Here is a 20,189-nt window from a genome sequence, read left to right as displayed (position 1 = left end):
GGGCTGGGCTGGTACTGACCCTGGCCCACGGGTTTGGGCTGGGCTGGGCTGGGCTGGTCCTGACCCTGTCCCACGGGTTTGGGCTGGACTGGGCTGGTACTGACCCTGTCCCACGGGTTTGGGCTGGGCTGGGCTGATACTGACCCTATCCCACGGGTTTGGGCTGGGCTGGGCTGGTACTGACCCTGGCCCACGGGTTTGGGCTGGGCTGGGCTGGTACTGACCCTGGCCCACGGGTTTGGGCTGGGGGTAAAAGGGGCAGCAATCACCCCTCTAGCTGCTCATGGTTATCACAGAGAGCTAACAGCAGATTCTAACCCAGAGCAGTATTCATTAAGCAGTAGAGCCCAGAGCAGTATTCATTAAGCAGTAGAGCCCCTGAGCAGTATTCATTAAGCAGTAGAACCCAGAACAGTATTCATTAAGCAATAGAGCCCAGATCAGTATTCATTAAGTAGTAGAGCCCCAGAGCAGTATTCATTAAGCAGTAGAGCCCAGAGTAATATTCATTAAGCAGTAGAGCCTGACTGGAGGTTTGCTACTCTGGAACAAATCACTGCGCATCCTCAGAACAGGCTTCAGAAACGCTGAAAATCAGGCGGCTGTTCAGAGCGAGCGGCCCTGCTGTTCAGAGCGAGCGACCCTGCTGTTCCCTGCTGTTCAGAGAGAGCGGCCCTGCTGTTCCCTGCTGGTCAGAGAGAGCGGCCCTGCTGTTCAGAGCGAGCAGTCCTGCTGTTCAGAGCGAGCGGCCCTGCTGTTCAGAGCGAGCGGTCCTGCTGTTCCCTGCTGTTCAGAGCGAGCGGCCCTGCTGTTCCCTGCTGTTCAGAGCGAGCGGTCCTGCTGTTCAGAGCGAGCGGCCCTGCTGTTCCCTGCTGTTCAGAGCGAGCGGCCCTGCTGTTCAGAGCGAGCGGCCCTGCTGTTCCCTGCTGTTCAGAGCGAGCGGTCCTGCTGTTCAGAGCGAGTGTGCGTGTTTCTGACATGTTTCTGCGGTGTGTGGAGCTGGGATGCTGAGATTGGCTGACGGTACGTCAGGCCCTCGCTCTGATTCCACCCGGAGCTCGGTTTAGCGCTGTTTCCGCCATCTGTGCGGATTGCTAAACCAGCTGTCTGAGGAACTGAGCTGAATTCACATCTCCAACAAGGACTTTCCTACTTCCTGTGTGACCCTGTGTCAAAACGCTGTAGAAATCTCTCTTACAGCTCATGCAGAAGACTCTGATACAGGAAGGAAAACTCGAATATGAAACATGACCGCTATGGAAATGTGTCCGTCGTATAAAAGCTTGCTTGTTATAAAGATAACTGACACAGTGACATGCAGTACTCTAAAATCAGAGCGGGGGGAATGGGGGTTTGGTTGAGGCCTTGACGTGTCAGAGACAGCTTGCTTCCGTAAATGTGTGGTTATGTAAAAGCCTGAAAGCTCTCTGTCTGTAACAGCAAGGCAAGCTGAAATTTCACTGCCCGGGAACGCAGGAGAGACTGTGGAGCCCGTTCTGTGTGCTCTCTAAAAGAGAACGAACAGTCGGCTGGAACACATACAGGTTCACTGTGTTCTGAGAATGGGGGGGGGGGGGGTGATTTTCATATCCTACGTGCGCTCTGACTGGCAGGAAGGGATGGAATAATTTTGCTACGAGCCGTGATGGCACTAAAGTAATCAGATATGTAAAACAGTCGGTGTGCGGTGCGTGTTATCTTACAGAGTATCTCCTATTACAAAGGGCCCTGTGTTATACTGCCTCATTTTTACTGTTCACCTGTTCAGCCGTACACCTGCGGGACGCAAATGCAGCCTCCTCATCCTCCTCCTCCTCCTCCCCCTCCTCCTCCTTCAGCCGTACACCTGCAGGATGCAAATGCACCCTCCTCCTCCTCCTCATCCCTCCTCCTCATCCTCCTCCCTCCTCCCTCCTCCTCCTCCTCATCCCTCCTCCTCATCCTCCTCCTCCTCCTCCTCATCCCTCCTCCTCATCCTCCTCATCCTCCCTTCTCCTACTCCTTCCTCCTCGTCCTTCCTCCCTCCTGCTCCTCCTCCTCATCTAATGAGCAGCCCGTGACAGTCACCCTGCTGCGGGACCTGAGTCGTGTCATTAGTGATGTAATGTTACTTTCTGTGCATGATTTTCACACTGATTCACAGTGTGCATATAAAATGCATTTATGATGAAATAACTAGACAGTGACAAACATTTTACAATAAGTTCAGCGTTTTGGACAGTTTATCAAGGAAGGAAAAACTGAAAACTGAAGAAAATCATTTGTCTTCTTATGTTTATACTTCCATGCTTATCCTTCAGTGATTCCTAATACTTTCATAAATGTTGAGATTTTGACAAAGAAAACAGAAAGGGGGGGGGGTGGTTATACTGAAAACGCATTTATGCTGTTTTTAAAATGTGTATTCTTAAAATGTGTATTCTGTACAAAATCATTCCCATCTATATATACAGTGCTCAGCACTGCTCTCGTTCATTTAATAAGATGCACTGTCTTCCTCTGTAATTCTCTTATTTATTCCATTTCACTGTTTCTGGACTGTACCAAACTCGTTATGATTGGTCTTTCTTCATATAACAATGCAATTTAGACACTTAACACAGGCATTTCCTTCTTATGTATTCAATTAGAGTCGAGACAGAGACATCTAGCATATTGATTTCAACTGAGTCATAGACTAAAGATCCTCGCCACTGGAAACGCAAGCTTGTATATGTACAGCTGTATGTATAGATGCTGGATTTGTTTAAATTTTGTTTTGAATGCCCACTAATGTCCTTCTCTCTGTTCTCCAGACAACCAGTCACAAAGAACACATTCCGGCAGTACAGGGTGCTGGGGAAGGGAGGTTTTGGAGAGGTAGGAATCTGAGAGCTGCACCATCTCTCTCCCTCCTTCACTAAGACTGCCGTCCCCCTTTCTTAAGTGCAGCCTGGGGTGCAAAATGAACCCCCGCCCCTAGCCCAAATGCTGGCGAATTTTATCTGTGGCCTGGAGGTCCTGCTCTGTGCTGAATATCTGGTCTGGTATAAGGGTGAAATTTGCTGGTGAATTTTGGGATTCACCAGCCACTGTGGCCAGTGGGGAGAAAAAGTTAGGCTGCACCAGAGCAAGAAACTCTGTCTGATTGATGCTGGAAACATCCAGTATGGAAGAGGGCAGAGTTTTATAAGGCATTATTAGCTCCTTATGCCCCTTTGCTTTCCAGGTGTGTGCGTGCCAAGTCCGGGCCACAGGCAAGATGTACGCCTGCAAGAAGCTCGAGAAGAAGAGGATCAAAAAGAGGAAAGGGGAGTCCATGGCGCTGAACGAGAAACAGATCTTGGAAAAAGTGAACAGTAGATTTGTGGTAAGTACACACGGCCTTGTTTACCTTTAAGCCCACGTAGAGCTCTGTGCAATGTGTGTCATAGTGCACACATACATACTCCTGTGAGAGTAAACTTTTGCCAGGCCTTAACGGATAAGTAGCATAAATTAATATGAAAAATGACCATTCAGATGTCTTTTTCCAGTGCATGAAAAGCATTCAGCTACACTGATCATCTCTCTGAACCTCTGTATAAATCTGTTTGTCTGACAGGAGTCCAACATGGGAAAATATGCAGGATTTATTTTGGTTTTATTTCCATCCATAAATGGCTGGTTCATGTATGACAGCATAGCTGTGCATAAAATAAAAAATAAAAAATAAGATATGAGAAAATTTACAACACTAAACAGTAGTCTAGATGCCTGGATCTTTTTGGGGAACGATGACTTTTGAAGGTTTTTTTGCTTGTTTGTTTATTTTTGTTTTTTTTGAGGGCCTTCCAGGAATCTCTCTACTTCTTGAAAGAAAAAGAGAGATAAAGCATTACCCAAAAAAATGCGTCCAAATCAAATGCGTCCACAAACCGCGCATCAGTCACACGAGCCCGCTGCCAAATTCCATCTGCGCTTCTCCCAGTTTCTGATCTGGAGAGCGGGCTGTGGGCGCTCAAGGACCACGGTCCGCTCGCTCTGCGTCCCCAACGACAGGAAGTGCGGGGTCGGGGGTCAGCGGGGTCAGGGGTCAGCGGAGCGATGCTGTACAGGCTCACGGGTGATGACAAGCCTCGAACTCAAAGGAAGATTAAAAGACGCCTGGAGAATTTGTTTGGCCCGTTTGATTGAGCGCGACGTGATAAACGCTATTTTGGGTTGTTTAATTTGGTTTAAATCCACTGATTTTATTATTGTAATTGTTGTTTATTTGCTTTGCCGAGGCTCTTACCAGCGGGGTTGTGCTCTCGGGTGTTTGTACAGCTGGACAGACCTCTCAGAGTTCAGCTCCAGTGTCTTTCTCAAGAGAGTCAATGCCCCACTGGGGAGCTGAACCAAAAACCTTCTGTTCACAAACGCATCTCCTGGTCCAGGGGTTCCCGACCCGTTTTCACCCCCCCCCCCCCACTCAAAATGATCCCGGGGTACCCCAGCATAAGTTAAAAAGGGTTGTATATTTTTATAAAATGAAAGGTTTTAGAAAGATCGGCGACCTGGTCTTGTGCACACGGACCGGGAGTGAAAGATACAGCTGCGGACTGGCGGCGGGTGGCGGGGCTGGGGGAGGCGGGGATTGAGAGTGTGACCGTGGACCCCCTGTGGTGCCCTCACAGACCCCCTGTTGAAACCCCAGGTCCTACCCCATGAGTCATCACTCCCTGTTTGTAAAGCTTTATACAGTTTGGAGTGGGGGTGGGGGGGGGGGGGGGGGGTGTTGTAATATTTTCCTCAGGGATATAAACTCTTCACTGCTAACGATTCGCACTCCCGAAAGGACTCTGACCTGGCCTGACCTGCGTCTGCGTCGCCCCCTGCAGGTCAGCCTAGCGTACGCGTACGAGACGAAGGACGCCCTGTGCCTGGTGCTGACCCTGATGAACGGCGGCGACCTCAAGTTCCACATCTACCACATGGGCGAGGCCGGGTTCGAGGAGAAGAGGGCCGTCCTCTACGCCGCGGAGATCTGCTGCGGCCTGCAGGACCTGCACAGCGAGAGGATCGTGTACAGGTGACCCCCGGCGACCGGCGGCCAATCAGACGGGCCGAGCCCACGCTCACAATCGGCAGAATCAGTGACCTTTGTTTTCCAGTGCAGGATGAAGACCCGCCATCTTGGCTCTTCTCTCATACCCACCCACCCCCCCCAAAACACTCCTGATATGTATTAACTCAAGTTATTAACGGAATGTTTATGGTTTTATGTTATTGCAGCTTGTTGCGGATGTTGACTGTATGTATACAGGACTTGTGGTTTTTTGTTATTTTTTGTTAGCGTAGTTAGCTAGCACTGGCGCTTTAGAGATGCTTCGTGTTTGTTGGTGCTGTTAGGCAGATTCCGCTGAACACAGTAATGTTCTCCCACGCTGCAAGCTGCTCTGGAGAAGAGTGTTTACTGATTGAATCTAATGCTGCTGCTGTTTGTGTTTCTCCTGCAGGGACTTGAAGCCTGAAAACATCCTATTGGACGACCACGGTGAGTTAAGACAGGCGCGGATCGTTATTTGGGGCATTTTCATAAAGACGGGTGTGAATATTTAGGCTATGTTGTGTTGTTTTTTGTTGGCTGTTTGATGACAGTGGGATTTCAGGCAAGGTCTGTCCTTAAAGCCAGTTTGCTCTAAAAAGCTGTCATGTTCTTAACGGCCAGCAGAGGGAGTATAGCACACTGAGAGAGGCTGGAGCTGCTTCAGTTGCTTCTGCTTTGTGTGCTCTTGGTTAAGTCAGCCACTGCACACACAATCAGCAATCAGTGCTTTTTCCCCATGAAAGACCCCCGCTAGGAATTACCCATAATTACTCTCTTTCCGCTGGGCATGGATTGGCTGGGTGGGCAAAGGGTAGCGCAGTGCTGGATTTGGGGGCTCGGGGCTCTGGGAAGGTCAGGTTCTGAAGAATACCTTTCATATATGTTCATCTCTGTCGCCAAGGAAACATCAAACCGTAACCCTGGACGACTCGTACCCGCTCTGGTCTCTGATTCGCGGGTTCCTGTCCGCTTCCTGTCCAGTAAAGCGCTCGCAACCCGCTGCTCTGTCTGGTGCACGCCGTTCGCGATTTCCAGGAACGCGGGATCCAAGATGGCGGTGACTCACGGCGGTTCCGTTTCTCGCCCCGCAGGTCACATCCGAATATCGGACCTGGGACTGGCCGTGCACGTGCCGGAGGGGCAAACCATCAAAGGCCGAGTGGGAACCGTGGGGTACATGGGTGAGTTCCACATTCCGGCAGGGGACCAGCATCCCTGGAGCACAGCGTGCTGAGTCCAGTGAGACCCCACAATACCGCCCCGTTACGGTCAGAAAACCCCCCCAGACAGGGTACGCCCAAAACACGGGACAAATCAGGGCTCTCTCTGAGCGAGGCGGGACAGGGGGCTGAGATTCGGGGCAGTCCCAGGAAAGACGAGGCGTGTCTGGTGACCCAGAGATCGCGCTGTGTATGTTCTTCAGTGCATTCCACAGAGGATCATGGGAAAATAACGCATAAAACTGTGGCTGGCTGCCTGTGGGCTTCGCCACTTACAGGAGCGTAGGGGTCATTCTGGGCTTGCAGGTTTCACTCCAGCGTACTTTAGTGTGGCATAGTCACATATAAGAGCACTGCATCCTTACAGAAATAAACCTCTTCTGCGTGTACAGAAGGGCTCTGTGGATATGAGGGAATATGCATATTCCATTATTCATATTTCACATATGACAGTGTATTACACAGCTGTCAAGAATATTTATCATTATATATTAAAAACATCCACATAAATTTCACACTGTATTGCAGTGTACTGCATTTCTGTCATTTATCTGTCTGTGTTTGTGTGTGTGTCTGACTGTCTCTCTCTCTCTCCCTCTGTCTGCATGTCTATCTGTCTCTCTCTCTCTCCCTTTGTCCGCGTGTCTGTCTGCCTGTCTGTCTCTTTCTCACTCTCTGTCCGTCCGTCCAGCCCCGGAGGTTGTGAAGAACGAGCGCTATACCTTCAGTCCGGACTGGTGGGCCCTGGGCTGCCTGCTGTATGAGATGATCGAGGGCCAGTCCCCCTTCCAGCAGCGCAAGAAGAAGATCAAGCGGGAGGAGGTGGAGCGGCTGGTGCGGGAGGTGGAGGAGGAGTACTCCGGAAAGTTCTCCGAGGAGGCCAGCTCCCTCTGTAAGATGGTGAGTGGCAGCGTCTCTGTGGGTCAGGGTGGCAGTGGAGGCCAGGTCTCTCTGTAAGATGGTGAGTGGCAGTGTCTCTGTGGGTCAGGGTGGCAGTGGAGGCCAGCTCCCTCTGTAAGATGGTGAGTGGCAGCGTCTCTGTGGGTCAGGGTGGCAGTGGAGGCCAGCTCCCTCTGTAAGATGGTGAGTGGCAGTGTCTCTGTGGGTCAGGGTGGCAGTGGAGGCCAGCTCCCTCTGTAAGATGGTGAGTGGCAGCGTCTCTGTGGGTCAGGGTGGCAGTGGAGGCCAGCTCCCTCTGTAAGATGGTGAGTGGCAGTGTCTCTGTGGGTCAGGGTGGCAGTGGAGGCCAGCTCCCTCTGTAAGATGGTGAGTGGCAGCGTCTCTGTGGGTCAGGGTGGCAGTGGAGGCCAGCTCCCTCTGTAAGATGGGGAGTGGCAGGTCTCTCTGTAAGATGGTGAGGCCAGGTCTCTCTGTAAGATGGTGAGTGGCAGCGTCTCTGTGGGTCAGGGTGGCAGTGGAGGCCAGGTCTCTCTGTAAGATGGTGAGGGCAGGTCTCTCTGTAAGATGGTGAGGGCGGGTCTCTCTGTAAGATGGTGAGTGGCAGCGTCTCTGTGGGTCAGGGTGGCAGTGGAGGCCAGGTCTCAGCCGCTCAGCCGCTGGTGACGCACTGGCGACTGCGTTCAGGCTCTCCATGCAGATCATGCGGCGGACTGTCTGCGGTTATCTCCATCTGTGAAGTGCGACTCATTTGCATTTTATATCTGTCTCAAGTGACAGGAAGAGAGACCACAGGCAGCGGTCATCTGGGGGTTTAGACCCGTCTGCGTCATCTGCGCTAAGGTCCTGCAGATGCATTTACTAGTTCATACAGGATCATTTTTGTCTAAAATGTGAAGAAACCAGTGTGACTTTTGTGTTTTATGATATTCTTTTGTTTAAGCTGAAATGGGGGACCTGTAGGGTTACGCCTGGTTTCATGAAAGCAATTAATTCAGCCTCACTTTGACTGAAGGATTAAAAGGTTAAAGGTCATTTTTGGGTGGTGTTTCAACCCCACGCGTAACGCTCACTGGCCTGAGATCAGTTTTGCTGAGGCTAGTGCATCTCCAGCTACACTGACTGCTGTCTTCACCCCCCCCCCCCCCCCCCCACCATCCTCCCCCCCCCAGCTGCTGGCCAAAGACCCCAGCGTGCGGCTCGGCTGTCAGGGGGGCGGAGCCACAGAGGTGAAGGCCCACCCCCTCTTCCGTTCCATCAACTTCAAGCGACTAGAGGCCGGTATTCTGGAGGCTCCCTTCATCCCTGATGTGAGTACCGTCTGCCGACTGACCCCCCAGCACTGACCCTGCAGCACTGACACCCCAGCACTGACCCCCCAGCACTGACCCTACAGCACTGACACCCCCAGAACTGACCCCCCAGCACAGACCCTGCAGCACTCACTCCCCAGCACTGACCCTGCAGCACTCACTCCCCAGCACTGACCCCCCAGCACTGACACCCCAGCACAGACCCTGCAGCACTGACACCCCAGCACTGACCCTGCAGCACTCACTCCCCAGCACTGACCCTGCAGCACTGACACCCCAGCACTGACCCTGCAGCACTCACCCCCCCAGCACTGACACCCCAGCACTGACCCTGCAGCACTGACACGCCAGCACTGAACCTGCAGCACCGACACCCCAGCACGGACCCTGCAGCACTGACACCCCAGCACTGAACCTGCAGCACTGACACCCCAGCACAGACCCTGCAGCACTGACCGATGCTCTGATGTCAGTGTCGCTGGCAGTGCCCTCGCTGCATGAGCTCATTGCTGAAGTCCTGTTCCGCAGCCTGACCATCTGTGCCCACCAGAGTCAGATGGCAGGGCGTGAAATGAAGATCCTGTGCCATGTTCATCTGTGTGTGTGTGTGTGTGTGCGTGCGTGCGTGTGCACGTGTGTGTGTGTATGTATGTGTGCGTGCGTGCGTGTGTGTACATGCGTGTGCGAGATTCCCTCTGTGTGTGTTTGTGTGTGTGTCTGTCTGTGTTTGTATATGTGTGTACATGCATGTGCGTGATTCCTTGTGTGTATGTGTATGTGTGTGTGTGTGTGCATAATTCCCTGTGTGTGTGTGTCTGTGTGTGTGTACATGCATGTGTGTGATTCCCTGTGTGTGTGTGTGTGTGTGTGTATGTGTGTGTGTGCGTACATGCATGTGTGTGATTCCCTGTGTGTGTGTGTGTGTTCAGCCCCAGGCCATCTACTGTAAGGACGTGCTGGACATAGAGCAGTTCTCCACTGTGAAAGGCGTGGAGCTCGAGCCAAAGGACGACTCCTTCTACACCAAGGTCTCCACGGGCAGCGTGCCCATCCCCTGGCAGAACGAGGTCAGTGCCCGCGGGCAGCCGTACGCCTCACCTCTAACCACTCAACCGCTGACACCACACAACTCAACCCACAACACCTCACACAAGGGATATCAGCCTTCACATCCAACAACTCAACCCACAACACCTCACACAAGGGATATCAGCCTTCACATCCAACAACTCAACCCATAACACCTCACACAAGGGATATCAGCCTTCACATCCAACAACTCAACCCACAACACCTCACACAAGGGATATCAGCCTTCACATCCAACAACTCAACCCATAACACCTCACACAGGGGATATCAGCCTTCACATCCAACAACTCAACCCATAACACCTCACACCAGGGATATCAGCCTTCACATCCAACAACTCAACCCATAACACCTCACACAAGGGATATCAGCCTTCACATCCAACAACTCAACCCATAACACCTCACACCAGGGATATCAGCCTTCACATCCAACAACTCAACCCATAACACCTCACACCAGGGATATCAGCCTTCACATCCAACAACTCAACCCATAACACCTCACACAAGGGATATCAGCCTTCACATCCAACAACTCAACCCATAACACCTCACACCAGGGATATCAGCCTTCACGTCCAACAACTCAACCCATAACACCTCACACAAGGGATATCAGCCTTCACATCCAACAACTCAACCCATAACACCTCACACAAGGGATATCAGCCTTCACATCCAACAACTCAACCCATAACACCTCACACAAGGGATATCAGCCTTCACATCCAACAACTCAACCCATAACACCTCACACAAGGGATATCAGCCTTCACATCCAACAACTCAACCCATAACACCTCACACAAGGGATATCAGCCTTCACATCCAACAACTCAACCCATAACACCTCACACCAGGGATATCAGCCTTCACATCCAACAACTCAACCCATAACACCTCACACAAGGGATATCAGCCTTCACATCCAACAACTCAAACCCTAACTCAAGCAGGAGGTGTGCTTAAAGTTGCAGGTATTGTGTAACCTGAGGTGGTGTGGTGTGGATGAGCAGAGAGATAAAGGATAAAAAAAACTAAACACAGGGCTGGTGAATCATCTAACGCCCCGTCCTCGGCCCCAAACACAGGGTAGCTCTCACATCCTCTTGCCATTCTCAGACTTCACAGGAAGCTGTCAGTCGCCCGTTGAGTGGAAATGAAAAAGTTTCACTCAAAGAGCAACGCTATGAGCCCTCCACCCCTGAAACTCAACGGTTTCCACTTTCACAAACTGCCACTGAAGAACGGTGCTGCCTGAAGGCGGTCAGCATGTAAACCGCCGTCTTCATCAGAACCTCCGAGTCATCTCAGCCGAGTTAACCCCTCCCATCCCAGGGAGACACACAGTGGAACGAACCCCCCCCCTTATCCCTGGGCAATGCACAGCCAGCTCTGATTGGCCCTACAGGGCTGCTGGAGACCGTTGACGCGGTCTGGAATCTCTGGATTTGCCACCCGACCGTGGGGCCCGTCCGCGTACTAGACCCGCTCTTTAACAGGATGAGCCGCCCAGCAGCCCCTGGGTTCAGCCTTAAAATCCCCACTTTGGTTTGTGGGCGCAAGAGAGGCCTCTGTGAAGCCGAGAAGCCGAAGCAGCCCTCGCCTGTGCCGGGCTGTAAAATACGGCGTTCACTAGGAGCCACACTAATGGCTTCCCTCAGAAAACAGCCAATCAGCAGCTGGGACACCCGAACGTTAGGCTGCCCAAATGAATCATTTTGATTAGAATGTTAAATAATAATATCCAGAGTGAAGATTCCTCTGAAAGATCATTTCAACACAATGGGAATATGATTTTTTTTTTTTTAAGCTGGCACTGCAGAGTCCTACATATAACTCATTCATTCCGAAGTCAGTTCTGCTCTGACCTTATGAGATCAGAGTTTAAGAAATACTATGTGGACAGAGGACTGGTGGTCAGTGGTTCAAGTTATTTAGTGACGGACCATAAAATCTTATCATCAAAGGCACTGCATTTTTTAGTGCATTTATTGCTACACTGGCTGCCACAACATTCTCACAGATGTACATGTTCTGATAACAAACTAGACCATGTATGAAGTATAATTAGGTTGCCTATTGAGTAGTTTAGCAGAATTGTTAAATTGTTCATCGTAAAATAATTATCTGTTGTTTTCAGACTTTCAGTTCACAGCAGTTGGGAAGCTTGTTTTAGCTTTACCTTCGCGCTGTGTGACTCTTAAATAAACACTACTCGAGGGTCTTCTATATGAGCCAAACACAGGGCCATGCAAGCAGTAATCGTAATCGCTTCATTTTTATGTTTTTTATTATTCATCCGAGCTCGTGTTACAAAGAATTCAAGTTCAGTAATTGTCTATTTATTCATGCCAATTAGTAAACTTGACTTTTTATTTTAAAAATGATTTTTCATGCAGTTTTTAGTTTTGTGAGACAGGCTGACTCTAGCACGTTCTGTCTGTAGATGATAGACTCACTGTAACACATTCTGTCTGTAGATGATAGAGACACTCACTGTAACACATTCTGTCTGTAGATGATAGAGACACTCACTGTAACACATTCTGTCTGTAGATGATAGAGACACTCACTAACACATTCTGTCTGTAGATGATAGAGACTCACTGTAACACATTCTGTCTGTAGATGATTGGGACACTCACTAACACATTCTGTCTGTAGATGATTGGGACACTCACTAACACATTCTGTCTGTAGATGATAGACTCACTGTAACACATTCCGTCTGTAGATGATAGACTCACTGTAACACATTCTGTCTGTAGATGATAGACTCACTGTAACACATTCTGTCTGTAGATGATAGACTCACTGTAACACATTCTGTCTGTAGATGATTGGGACACTCACTGTAACACGTTCTGTCTGTAGATGATAGACTCACTGTAACACGTTCTGTCTGTAGATGATTGAGACGGAGTGCTTTAAGGAGCTCAATGTGCTCTATCTGGACGGGACGGTCCCCCCCGACCTGGACTGGAGGGGTCAGCCGTCGCCCCCACCCAAACAGGGGCTGCTGCAGAGGCTTTTTGGAAGACAGGTAAGAACAAGTTCTGGATGGAAAAACCACTTCATGTTTTAGTGGGGCTGTTTGCGGATGCTTTTCAGACTGTTAGCCTGCACATGAAACTTGCTGATGCTTTTGAAATCTCAGTATTTATAAGTTTTCTAAGTGTTCAACACCCTTTCCATCTACAAGTTTTAAGTGGCAAAACAGCCAAATGTTATAGTTTTTATGTTAATTCCCTTACATTTTAAGTACATGTCAGTTTAGAGGACCTTGAACATTGACCTCTCAAGTTATTTTTGTGACATTTGTACCAATACAACTGATTTCTCAGAATCAGGAAGTGCTAGCATGTGCTTGTGTGCATGTGTGCGCGTGTGTATCTGTATCTGTGTGCGTGTGCGTGCGTGCATGTGTGTGTGCGTGCGTTTTTAGCATGTGTGTATTCGATCATGTGTGTTTTTTAGCGTGTGTGTGTATTTGATTGTGTGTGTTTCTGACCGCTCTCCCCCTGTGTTGTCTCTCTGCTGCCCCCACAGGAGTGCTGTGGGAACTGCAGCGACAGCGACGAGGAGCCCACAAGGATTTGAGGCTCTGGTGCCAGAGCATCCCCCCATTTGTTTACAATTTTTGCACATTTGTATTTTTAAGATAGTTCTATATAAATATGGGAATGTATATTTTCAGTATATAGCCATACAGTAAATGTTATTTAAAAAGAAAAAAAAAAAAGGTCATGCTAACGTCAGTCTGCTCACCTGAGATTTGGCCAACAGCAGGTAGGCCTGATTCTCACCCGCCCCCCCACCCCCCATCCCTGTGCCGATGCACTCTGTACTTTTTAACAATTTTTTTTTTTTTTTAATAATCCACCCCCTCTAGAACTTCATGCTCACTCGATTTACTGTTTTAAATCACTAGTACATGACAACGGAAGGAAAGTAATTTAGTGAATTTCCCCAAAGTACGACCGAATCTTTGAGAAGAACTGAACAGCTAACAGGCAGTGATTGAGCACGAGGCTTCGAGCCACTCATCATGATTATTTATTATTTCTGTTCAGATGGAATTTAATGAGTAAAACTTATCATCGCCTGAAATATTCTGTGAAACAGAATTGGGGGATAAAAACCCCATTCGTTTAAATTACGCAGACTCCTTTCGCTGATTGCAGCAACATTGTGTTCATGTGTTAATTTGTAGATTTTTTATTCAGTTCCTGACAGTTGCGCTTTTTTTATGAAAATGAAATGTGAACAAAAAGCCTAAAAGGTCTGCCGGACTGAGAGGGGTTCAGCTGGTCCTCCCGGGCTGAGAGGGGTTCAGCTGGTCCTCCCGGACTGAGAGGGGTTCAGCTGGTCCTCCCGGACTGAGAGGGGTTCAGCTGGTCCTCCCGGACTGAGAGGGGTTCAGCTGGTCCTCCCGGGCTGAGAGGGGTTCAGCTGGTCCTCCCGGGCTGAGAGGGGTTCAGCGGCTCCTCCCGGGCTGAGAGGGGTTCAGCGGCTCCTCCCGGGCTGAGAGGGGTTCCGGGTCATTCTGCGCCAGTATTGCGTCCCCTCTGCTGAGCTGCAGCACGGAGAGCATTAGGGTTCGAGGCTCGGACTCCGCGATAGATAGGGTTCGAGGCTCGGACTCCGCGATAGAAACTCAAACACAACGCAGTACTGCACACGTGAGCCAACAGGCGCACATGTATGTACACACCTTTAGCATGCTGTATGTAACACGCACCGTTAGCGCCCTGAATTTTGGGATAGCGAGCGGCAGGACGTTTTTCGCTCTTCACCTTATGTCTTCCTCATCTTGTTTCTTCTCTCTGAATAATAGATTAAGGAAGTTTTTTTTTTCCTTCTAAATTTGGTTAAAGGAGAGAAACAATATTACGCCCTCTAGTCATTTTTCAGATGCCAAATGAAACACAGCAGAGCGGAGCAGCGCGTTTTTAGCATTTGTTAGCAGAGAATATTTTTGCTTGAAAATGAGATGGCCAGTTAAACTTGCTTTCGTATTTCACTTGAAACCTTTTAAACCTTTCATTTACCGAAGCACTTAAGACCAAAATGAGCTCATTTTATTTTATTTTATTTTATTTTATTTAGCAGCCTGCATCTAACAGTGCCTTTCTTTCAATGTGTTCGGTTTTTGTTTTGCAAGGTGCTGTGTAATGATCATTTCTGTGTCCTTGTGCTAAAGTGGGTGATCCTGTCGGTCAGCGTAGGGTAGGAGAGGCCTGTCTGTGCTGTCGCTGTGCTGTTACGATATCTGTGCTGTATAAGAGACTTACCCCACAATCAGGAGCGCACATTTTAAACTGAACTCTTATTGTGATTGGCTGAGCCAGCGGGAATGGAAGGGGGGCGGGGTTCTGGGGGCGGGGGCGGGGGTGGGGGGGTAGGAAAGAAGGGTTGCTTAGATGATGGAGACCCTACTTCACACAGAGACGAATGCCTGTCATTTCATTTTTCATCTGTAAACAGATTTATGTCCTTCCTTCTCAGATTAACTTTACTACATTCCAGTCTATATTGTACAGTGTAAAATTATTCTAATTTTAATTAGCAATAATGGATTTTGTATATGTAAAAATAAGGATAGCGCGAGACTGAGCTTATTTTCACTTTGTGATGTGTTTCCCGAGCCAGGCTTTAACACTGTGAGAGGAGAGCAGGCATTTCAGCCACTGCTGTGTCATTTACGCTTGCCATGCACTGATGTTTACGCGTGTGTGAGAGTGTGTGTGTGTGAGAGTGAGAGTGTGTGCGTGCGCGTGTGTGTGTGAGAGTGAGAGTGTGTGTGCGTGCACGTGTGTGTGAGAGTGAGAATGTGTGTGCATTTGTGTGTATTTGTGAGTGTGTTTGTGTGTGTGTGTGTATGTGTGTGCGTATGTGTTTGTGTGTGTGTGTGTGTGTACGCATGTGTGTGTGTGCGCGCATGTCGGGTGTGTGCGCAGTACTGTATGTGCCTCTGGGTCTGTCCCAGGTGAAAAGGCTGCTGGGTAGAAGGGAGATGGTGGCTGTCCTGTGAGCAGAGAGAGCGGGGTTTCCCCCCCTGAGGGACAGGGACTATAAGCACAAAGACACGGGTTCCTCTGGTACTGTTCCGCGGGTCTGTCGCGTTACCGGACTGCGCTCCCTGTGCCTGACTGAACGGAGCGGGTGACTGAGCGCGGGACGAGTCCCGGCTTCCCTTTAAACGCCAGGCCGTGTCCCGGGGCAGAGCCAGACCGCGGTAGCTGGGTTAGGGTTAGGGTTAGGGTTAGGGTTAGGGTTAACCCTGTGCCTGACTGAACGGAGCGGGTGTCTGAGCGTGGGACGAGTCCCGGCTTCCCTTTAAACGCCAGGTCGTGTCCCGGGGCAGGGGCAGACCGCGGTAGCTGGGTTAGGGTTAGGGTTAGGGTTAGGGTTAACCCTGTGCCTGACTGAACGGAGCGGGTGTCTGAGCGTGGGACGAGTCCCGGCTTCCCTTTAAACGCCAGGCCGTGTCCCGGGGCAGAGCCAGACCGCGGTAGCTGGGTTTCCTCGCTCTGGCACCCAGCTGGGAAAAATGATTGTTCCGTTGGCCCGGCGCGGTGGCCTCCTCCGATGCGGAAGTGGCGCTGATTGGTTTTCTGACCGCTCTTCCGCGTTTTCCAGGAATATAGCGGTGACCTGCTGACCAGCGGCGCTTGTGTTTTTAAAACGGGGATTTGAGCGCTGGACTAACTCTTAGATCAGGTCACATCCGTTAATCATTCAGGGGCTTTTCAGTCAAATTCCTTTGGCCTTGTGTTCCTTACATTTGCAGATTCCGCCATTTCACTGTTGTTGTTTTTTTATTATTTAGTTTTCTAATCCTAGTTTGTAAATAAAAAAGCATTCTGGGTGAACCTCCTGCCGGTGCAAAAATATAATGGGCCCCCGATCGTCTGACATCACGTGCACTGCTGCAATATTATACAAATACATGGAGTCTACCTGTCCGTTAATGGAGGCTTTTAAGTTGGCTGCATGGCTGTAGGAGTAGGTTCCTGTTATATCTATGTCGTTGTTTTTAAAAAATATTTTCTAGGATTGCGATAATTTGTCTTGGTGTTTTAATGCACACCGGTCAGAGTTCACCAACTCAAGTGTTACAGTGGGCACATCCCCCCGCTTGCAGGCGAGTAAAACGCTGGTTGTTTATTTTAGCGTATGACACCGAACACATCCCTCTCCCCCTTTGGGCCCGTTTATATCTTGCAGGTTAGTTGACCGGACCTCACTGCTCATTAATGCGTGTGTATTATTAGAAAATTGAGCAGAAAGTAATTGGCACCTAATGCTTTCACGCCACTTTGGAATGAAGTAAGAAAATGGCAGTAAGTTGTCTACCTGACAGGCTTCCCTCCAGTGAGTGCAGGTCTGTACAGGGAGGAGATTCTCCCTGCCCACCGGCATCATGCCCATCCCCTCACACTGTATGCTAGCCGCATGGTCAGGCTTGTGATTTACCGATTCTGTTGTGAATGATTAGATAAACATTTTGTTCCTGAGCCAGATTGGGAGTTGGTCCCAGAGACCGGCGTACCACTCCTGCTCTTTACCCAGAGTGCAGTGCAGCGGTCGTCCCACGCAGTGATTGGGTTACACAACTCGCTCTGATGGTGCGCAGCTGCTGATAACGAGGTAAATAATTACCCAGCGGATATTATTCCAAAATTTGTGTAACCTTTCGGCGGCTTTGGCTCCTCGCGTTATTGCATGTGGCCAAAAAGCAGAGACTTGAGCCGGGGCAGTATTACCCAGCATGCTTTTCCTGACGTGACCGCGCGCTTGGCTTATTGCTGCCGCTCTGGCGCTGTTTAATATCGGAGAGCCCGTTATCCTCTCATTACTGTGCGTCGCCCTCAGGGAGTCATTTCTGAAACCACTTTCGTGCAATCGCTGAGTCTTCACCCCACTGAGAGGAGGGGTGTGGTTTTTGTTTTGTGTTGTCGAACTGGCAGTAGCTCCATTTCTCAAACATTCTTTCCAAGGCATTGTCCCGGTGGCCCGTACGCCGTTCCTACGCGTGTACCCTCCTAACGCCCAGACTGGCTCTCAGAGTCCAGCCCACCGCTGCTCGCTTTGTCCCCGAGTTCCAGCGATGGAGTTTAAACCGGGTTTGAGCTGTCCCCCCCTCGTGCCCCCACGTCGCCTCTACGCCAGCCGCTGAACCCTCTGCGGAACGTTCCGGAAAAAAACCCAGAAAGGCTCCCTGAAGAGCCGTTCAGAGGTAGGATCAGCGCGCTGGGGCTGTTTGAGAATGGACCTCAGGTCCTGATGAAGAGCCATTCAGAGGTAGGATCAGCGCGCTGGGGCTGTTTGTGAATGGACCTCAGGTCCTGATGAAGAGCCGTTCAGAGGTAGGATCAGCGCGCTGGGGCTGTTTGTGAATGGACCTCAGGTCCTGATGAAGTTCAGAGGTAGGATCAGCGCGCTGGGGCTGTTTGTGAATGGACCTCAGGTCCTGATGAAGTTCAGAGGTAGGATCAGCGCGCTGGGGCTGTTTGTGAATGGACCTCAGGTCCAAATTCAGTGTCCCACAGTAAGTCCGTTGCCTGGTAGTTATTTATCCCGTTGAGTCAGTTACATGAGCCACAGACCCCCCACAGAAGGTGGATATTTTTACGGGGTGGTGTTGGGTGCTTGTCCCTCTACTGTGGAAGAGATTGCTACTGTGATCCTTATGTCCGTATAATTAGTTGGCATAAAAAAATCTATAATAACAGGCGATTTGACCTCCAGTATGAGGCAGGGCCTTGGCAACACCAGACTGCTACAAGTTGGTCACCTGTCCAGGTGTGTTTGTGATCGATTGTGCTTCTCCACTCATGGAGTCTAGAATATGTGTCTAAAGCTGAGAGAGCTTTGCCAAATGCGTGTATCAGAGTTTGGAAAATGTAGTTTGGGGAGGGGGGGGGTGTCAAAGTATTTGTACCAATACCATCAATTCAGAGCACCATCAACTTCGTAGCTCGATCACGTGACTGAATCTGTGTCGGAACATTTGGTTGTTGCTTTCGTTTGTTTTATTTGCTGTTTGCAGCATCATCTGTGAAATGTCTCTGTGCGCTTGGTTAGGTAGGGACCTGCTGATGTAATCATAATGCATATGAGGTCTATATGTATTTCTGTATACGGATATGAGAACTGCCCGATTCTTATCAGCTTGTGAAACTCAGTGCCATTGAGGTATTTTTTTTAATGTGTTTATAATTTTTTTCAGTTTTGTTTTTAATGCCTCCTTTTGTGACGTTGAGGGGGGGGAGGGGGGGGGTTAGGTGAGGTGATGTACGTCCTGCACGTATAAAACTGGAATCTCACGCACATGCTCAGTCTCCTCTCTCTGCCTGATGATGGTAATGTGCACTTCGTGTGGATAACAGTAACTCGTGTGCCATACGGTTGTCCGACTGCCAGTGAAAGTCGACGTGTTACGGTTGCGTGTAAGATTAGCTAGTTTGGGTCCACAATGTCAAATACAAGCAAAGTGTTTTTTCATGTGGAGCAGGGGTGTCAGACTCCAGTCCTGGGGGGTCGCACTGCCTCCTGGTTTTCAATGAGTTTCAGCAAGAGATTTATTTTGGTCACTGTTTGGGTTAAGATTCCACATACCCTGTTCTCAATGCTAAGTGGCTTCAGACTGAAAGAAAACTACAAATACCTGCAGGCACTGCACTCCCTCCAGGACTGGAGTTAAACCTTCAGTCACAGCGCCCCCTCCAGGACTGGAGTTAAACCTGCAGTCACAGCGCCCCCTCCAAGACTGGAGTTAAACCTTCAGTCACAGCGCCCCCTCCAGGACTGGAGTTAAACCTGCAGACACAGCGCCCCCTCCTGGACTGGAAGGTGACACCACTGACGCAGAGTGTATATCCGTTATGAGTACACCTCGCTGTTAGCCCCAGCAGCGTTAGTTAGCGCCATCTTTATAAGGTCCTATCGAACGCAGAGCCTGGCAGCACTCCCGCGGTCCTCTACCATGCCGTTCCAGAAGGGGGCAGTGTTAGGGAGCACTCTGTATAACAGGTTAATTAAGGACACTGCTGCAGCATGTGCTGAGTGTGAATGGCGCCCCCTGGTGGCCGTGGTGGTGATAACTATGACATGAATAACTGCACAGTGTTCTGTTCCTCTATACATCTCTCTCCATCTCTCCATCTCCTCATCGCTCTCTCTCTCTCGCTCTCTCTCTCCCCTGTACCCTGGACTCTTCTCTGCTTCCCGTCTGTCTCCGTATGTGCCTGTGAAACTCTACGTTCACTCTGGCCTTCTGTGTAACTTTTCAGTTTGAAAATCTATATTTTTTTGCATAAGCACTGTACTTCAATAAATAATGTTTTGTTTGGTTACCCGCGTCGCGTCTGGTTCTTTGAGGGGTCTGTGGTCGGAGCTCTCCTCTGTATTAATAATCGCGCTCTCCTGGTAAAGCGTATTTCGTTTTTAAAAAAAATAAAAGTCTAATCTTTCAGCGCAGCAGTGTGCCTGAGAGCTGTGCGATGCCTGGTTTCCAGCGTTTGAAGGTTTATTTTTATTTGGCGCTGACGGCTCTGACAGATCGGGACCTGAGCTCCTCCTTAGCGGCGCGGTGTGCGCGCGTGTT

General features: G+C 49.9%; 1 protein-coding gene and 1 long non-coding RNA gene across 2 annotated transcripts in view; both read left to right on the top strand.

Moving 5' to 3' along the window:
* The window catches only part of grk6 (G protein-coupled receptor kinase 6), a 31,413-nt gene extending 18,089 nt beyond the window's left edge, over window positions 1-13,324 (top strand). The window contains exons 7-16 of the mRNA XM_035433513.1: window positions 2,796-2,859; window positions 3,209-3,349; window positions 4,842-5,032; window positions 5,460-5,497; window positions 6,142-6,231; window positions 6,962-7,170; window positions 8,340-8,477; window positions 9,410-9,547; window positions 12,486-12,620; window positions 13,127-13,324. Of these exons, the coding sequence (XP_035289404.1) occupies window positions 2,796-2,859; window positions 3,209-3,349; window positions 4,842-5,032; window positions 5,460-5,497; window positions 6,142-6,231; window positions 6,962-7,170; window positions 8,340-8,477; window positions 9,410-9,547; window positions 12,486-12,620; window positions 13,127-13,177 (1,195 nt within the window). The 3' untranslated portion in view covers window positions 13,178-13,324. The remainder of the gene's footprint in view (window positions 1-2,795; window positions 2,860-3,208; window positions 3,350-4,841; window positions 5,033-5,459; window positions 5,498-6,141; window positions 6,232-6,961; window positions 7,171-8,339; window positions 8,478-9,409; window positions 9,548-12,485; window positions 12,621-13,126) is intronic.
* A 2,103-nt stretch (window positions 13,325-15,427) lies between these two features.
* LOC118235759 lies at window positions 15,428-19,938 on the top strand. The gene is made up of 2 exons (XR_004766914.1): window positions 15,428-17,819; window positions 18,010-19,938. It is a non-coding gene; the product is annotated as an uncharacterized LOC118235759 (long non-coding RNA).
* Window positions 19,939-20,189: the final 251 nt, after the last annotated feature.

Source organism: Anguilla anguilla, chromosome 9 (genome assembly GCF_013347855.1).
Source record: "Anguilla anguilla isolate fAngAng1 chromosome 9, fAngAng1.pri, whole genome shotgun sequence".
Taxonomy (NCBI): Eukaryota; Metazoa; Chordata; class Actinopteri; order Anguilliformes; family Anguillidae; genus Anguilla; species Anguilla anguilla.
Note: the sequence above shows the minus strand (reverse complement) of the source record. Positions and strands in the feature narration are given on the sequence as shown.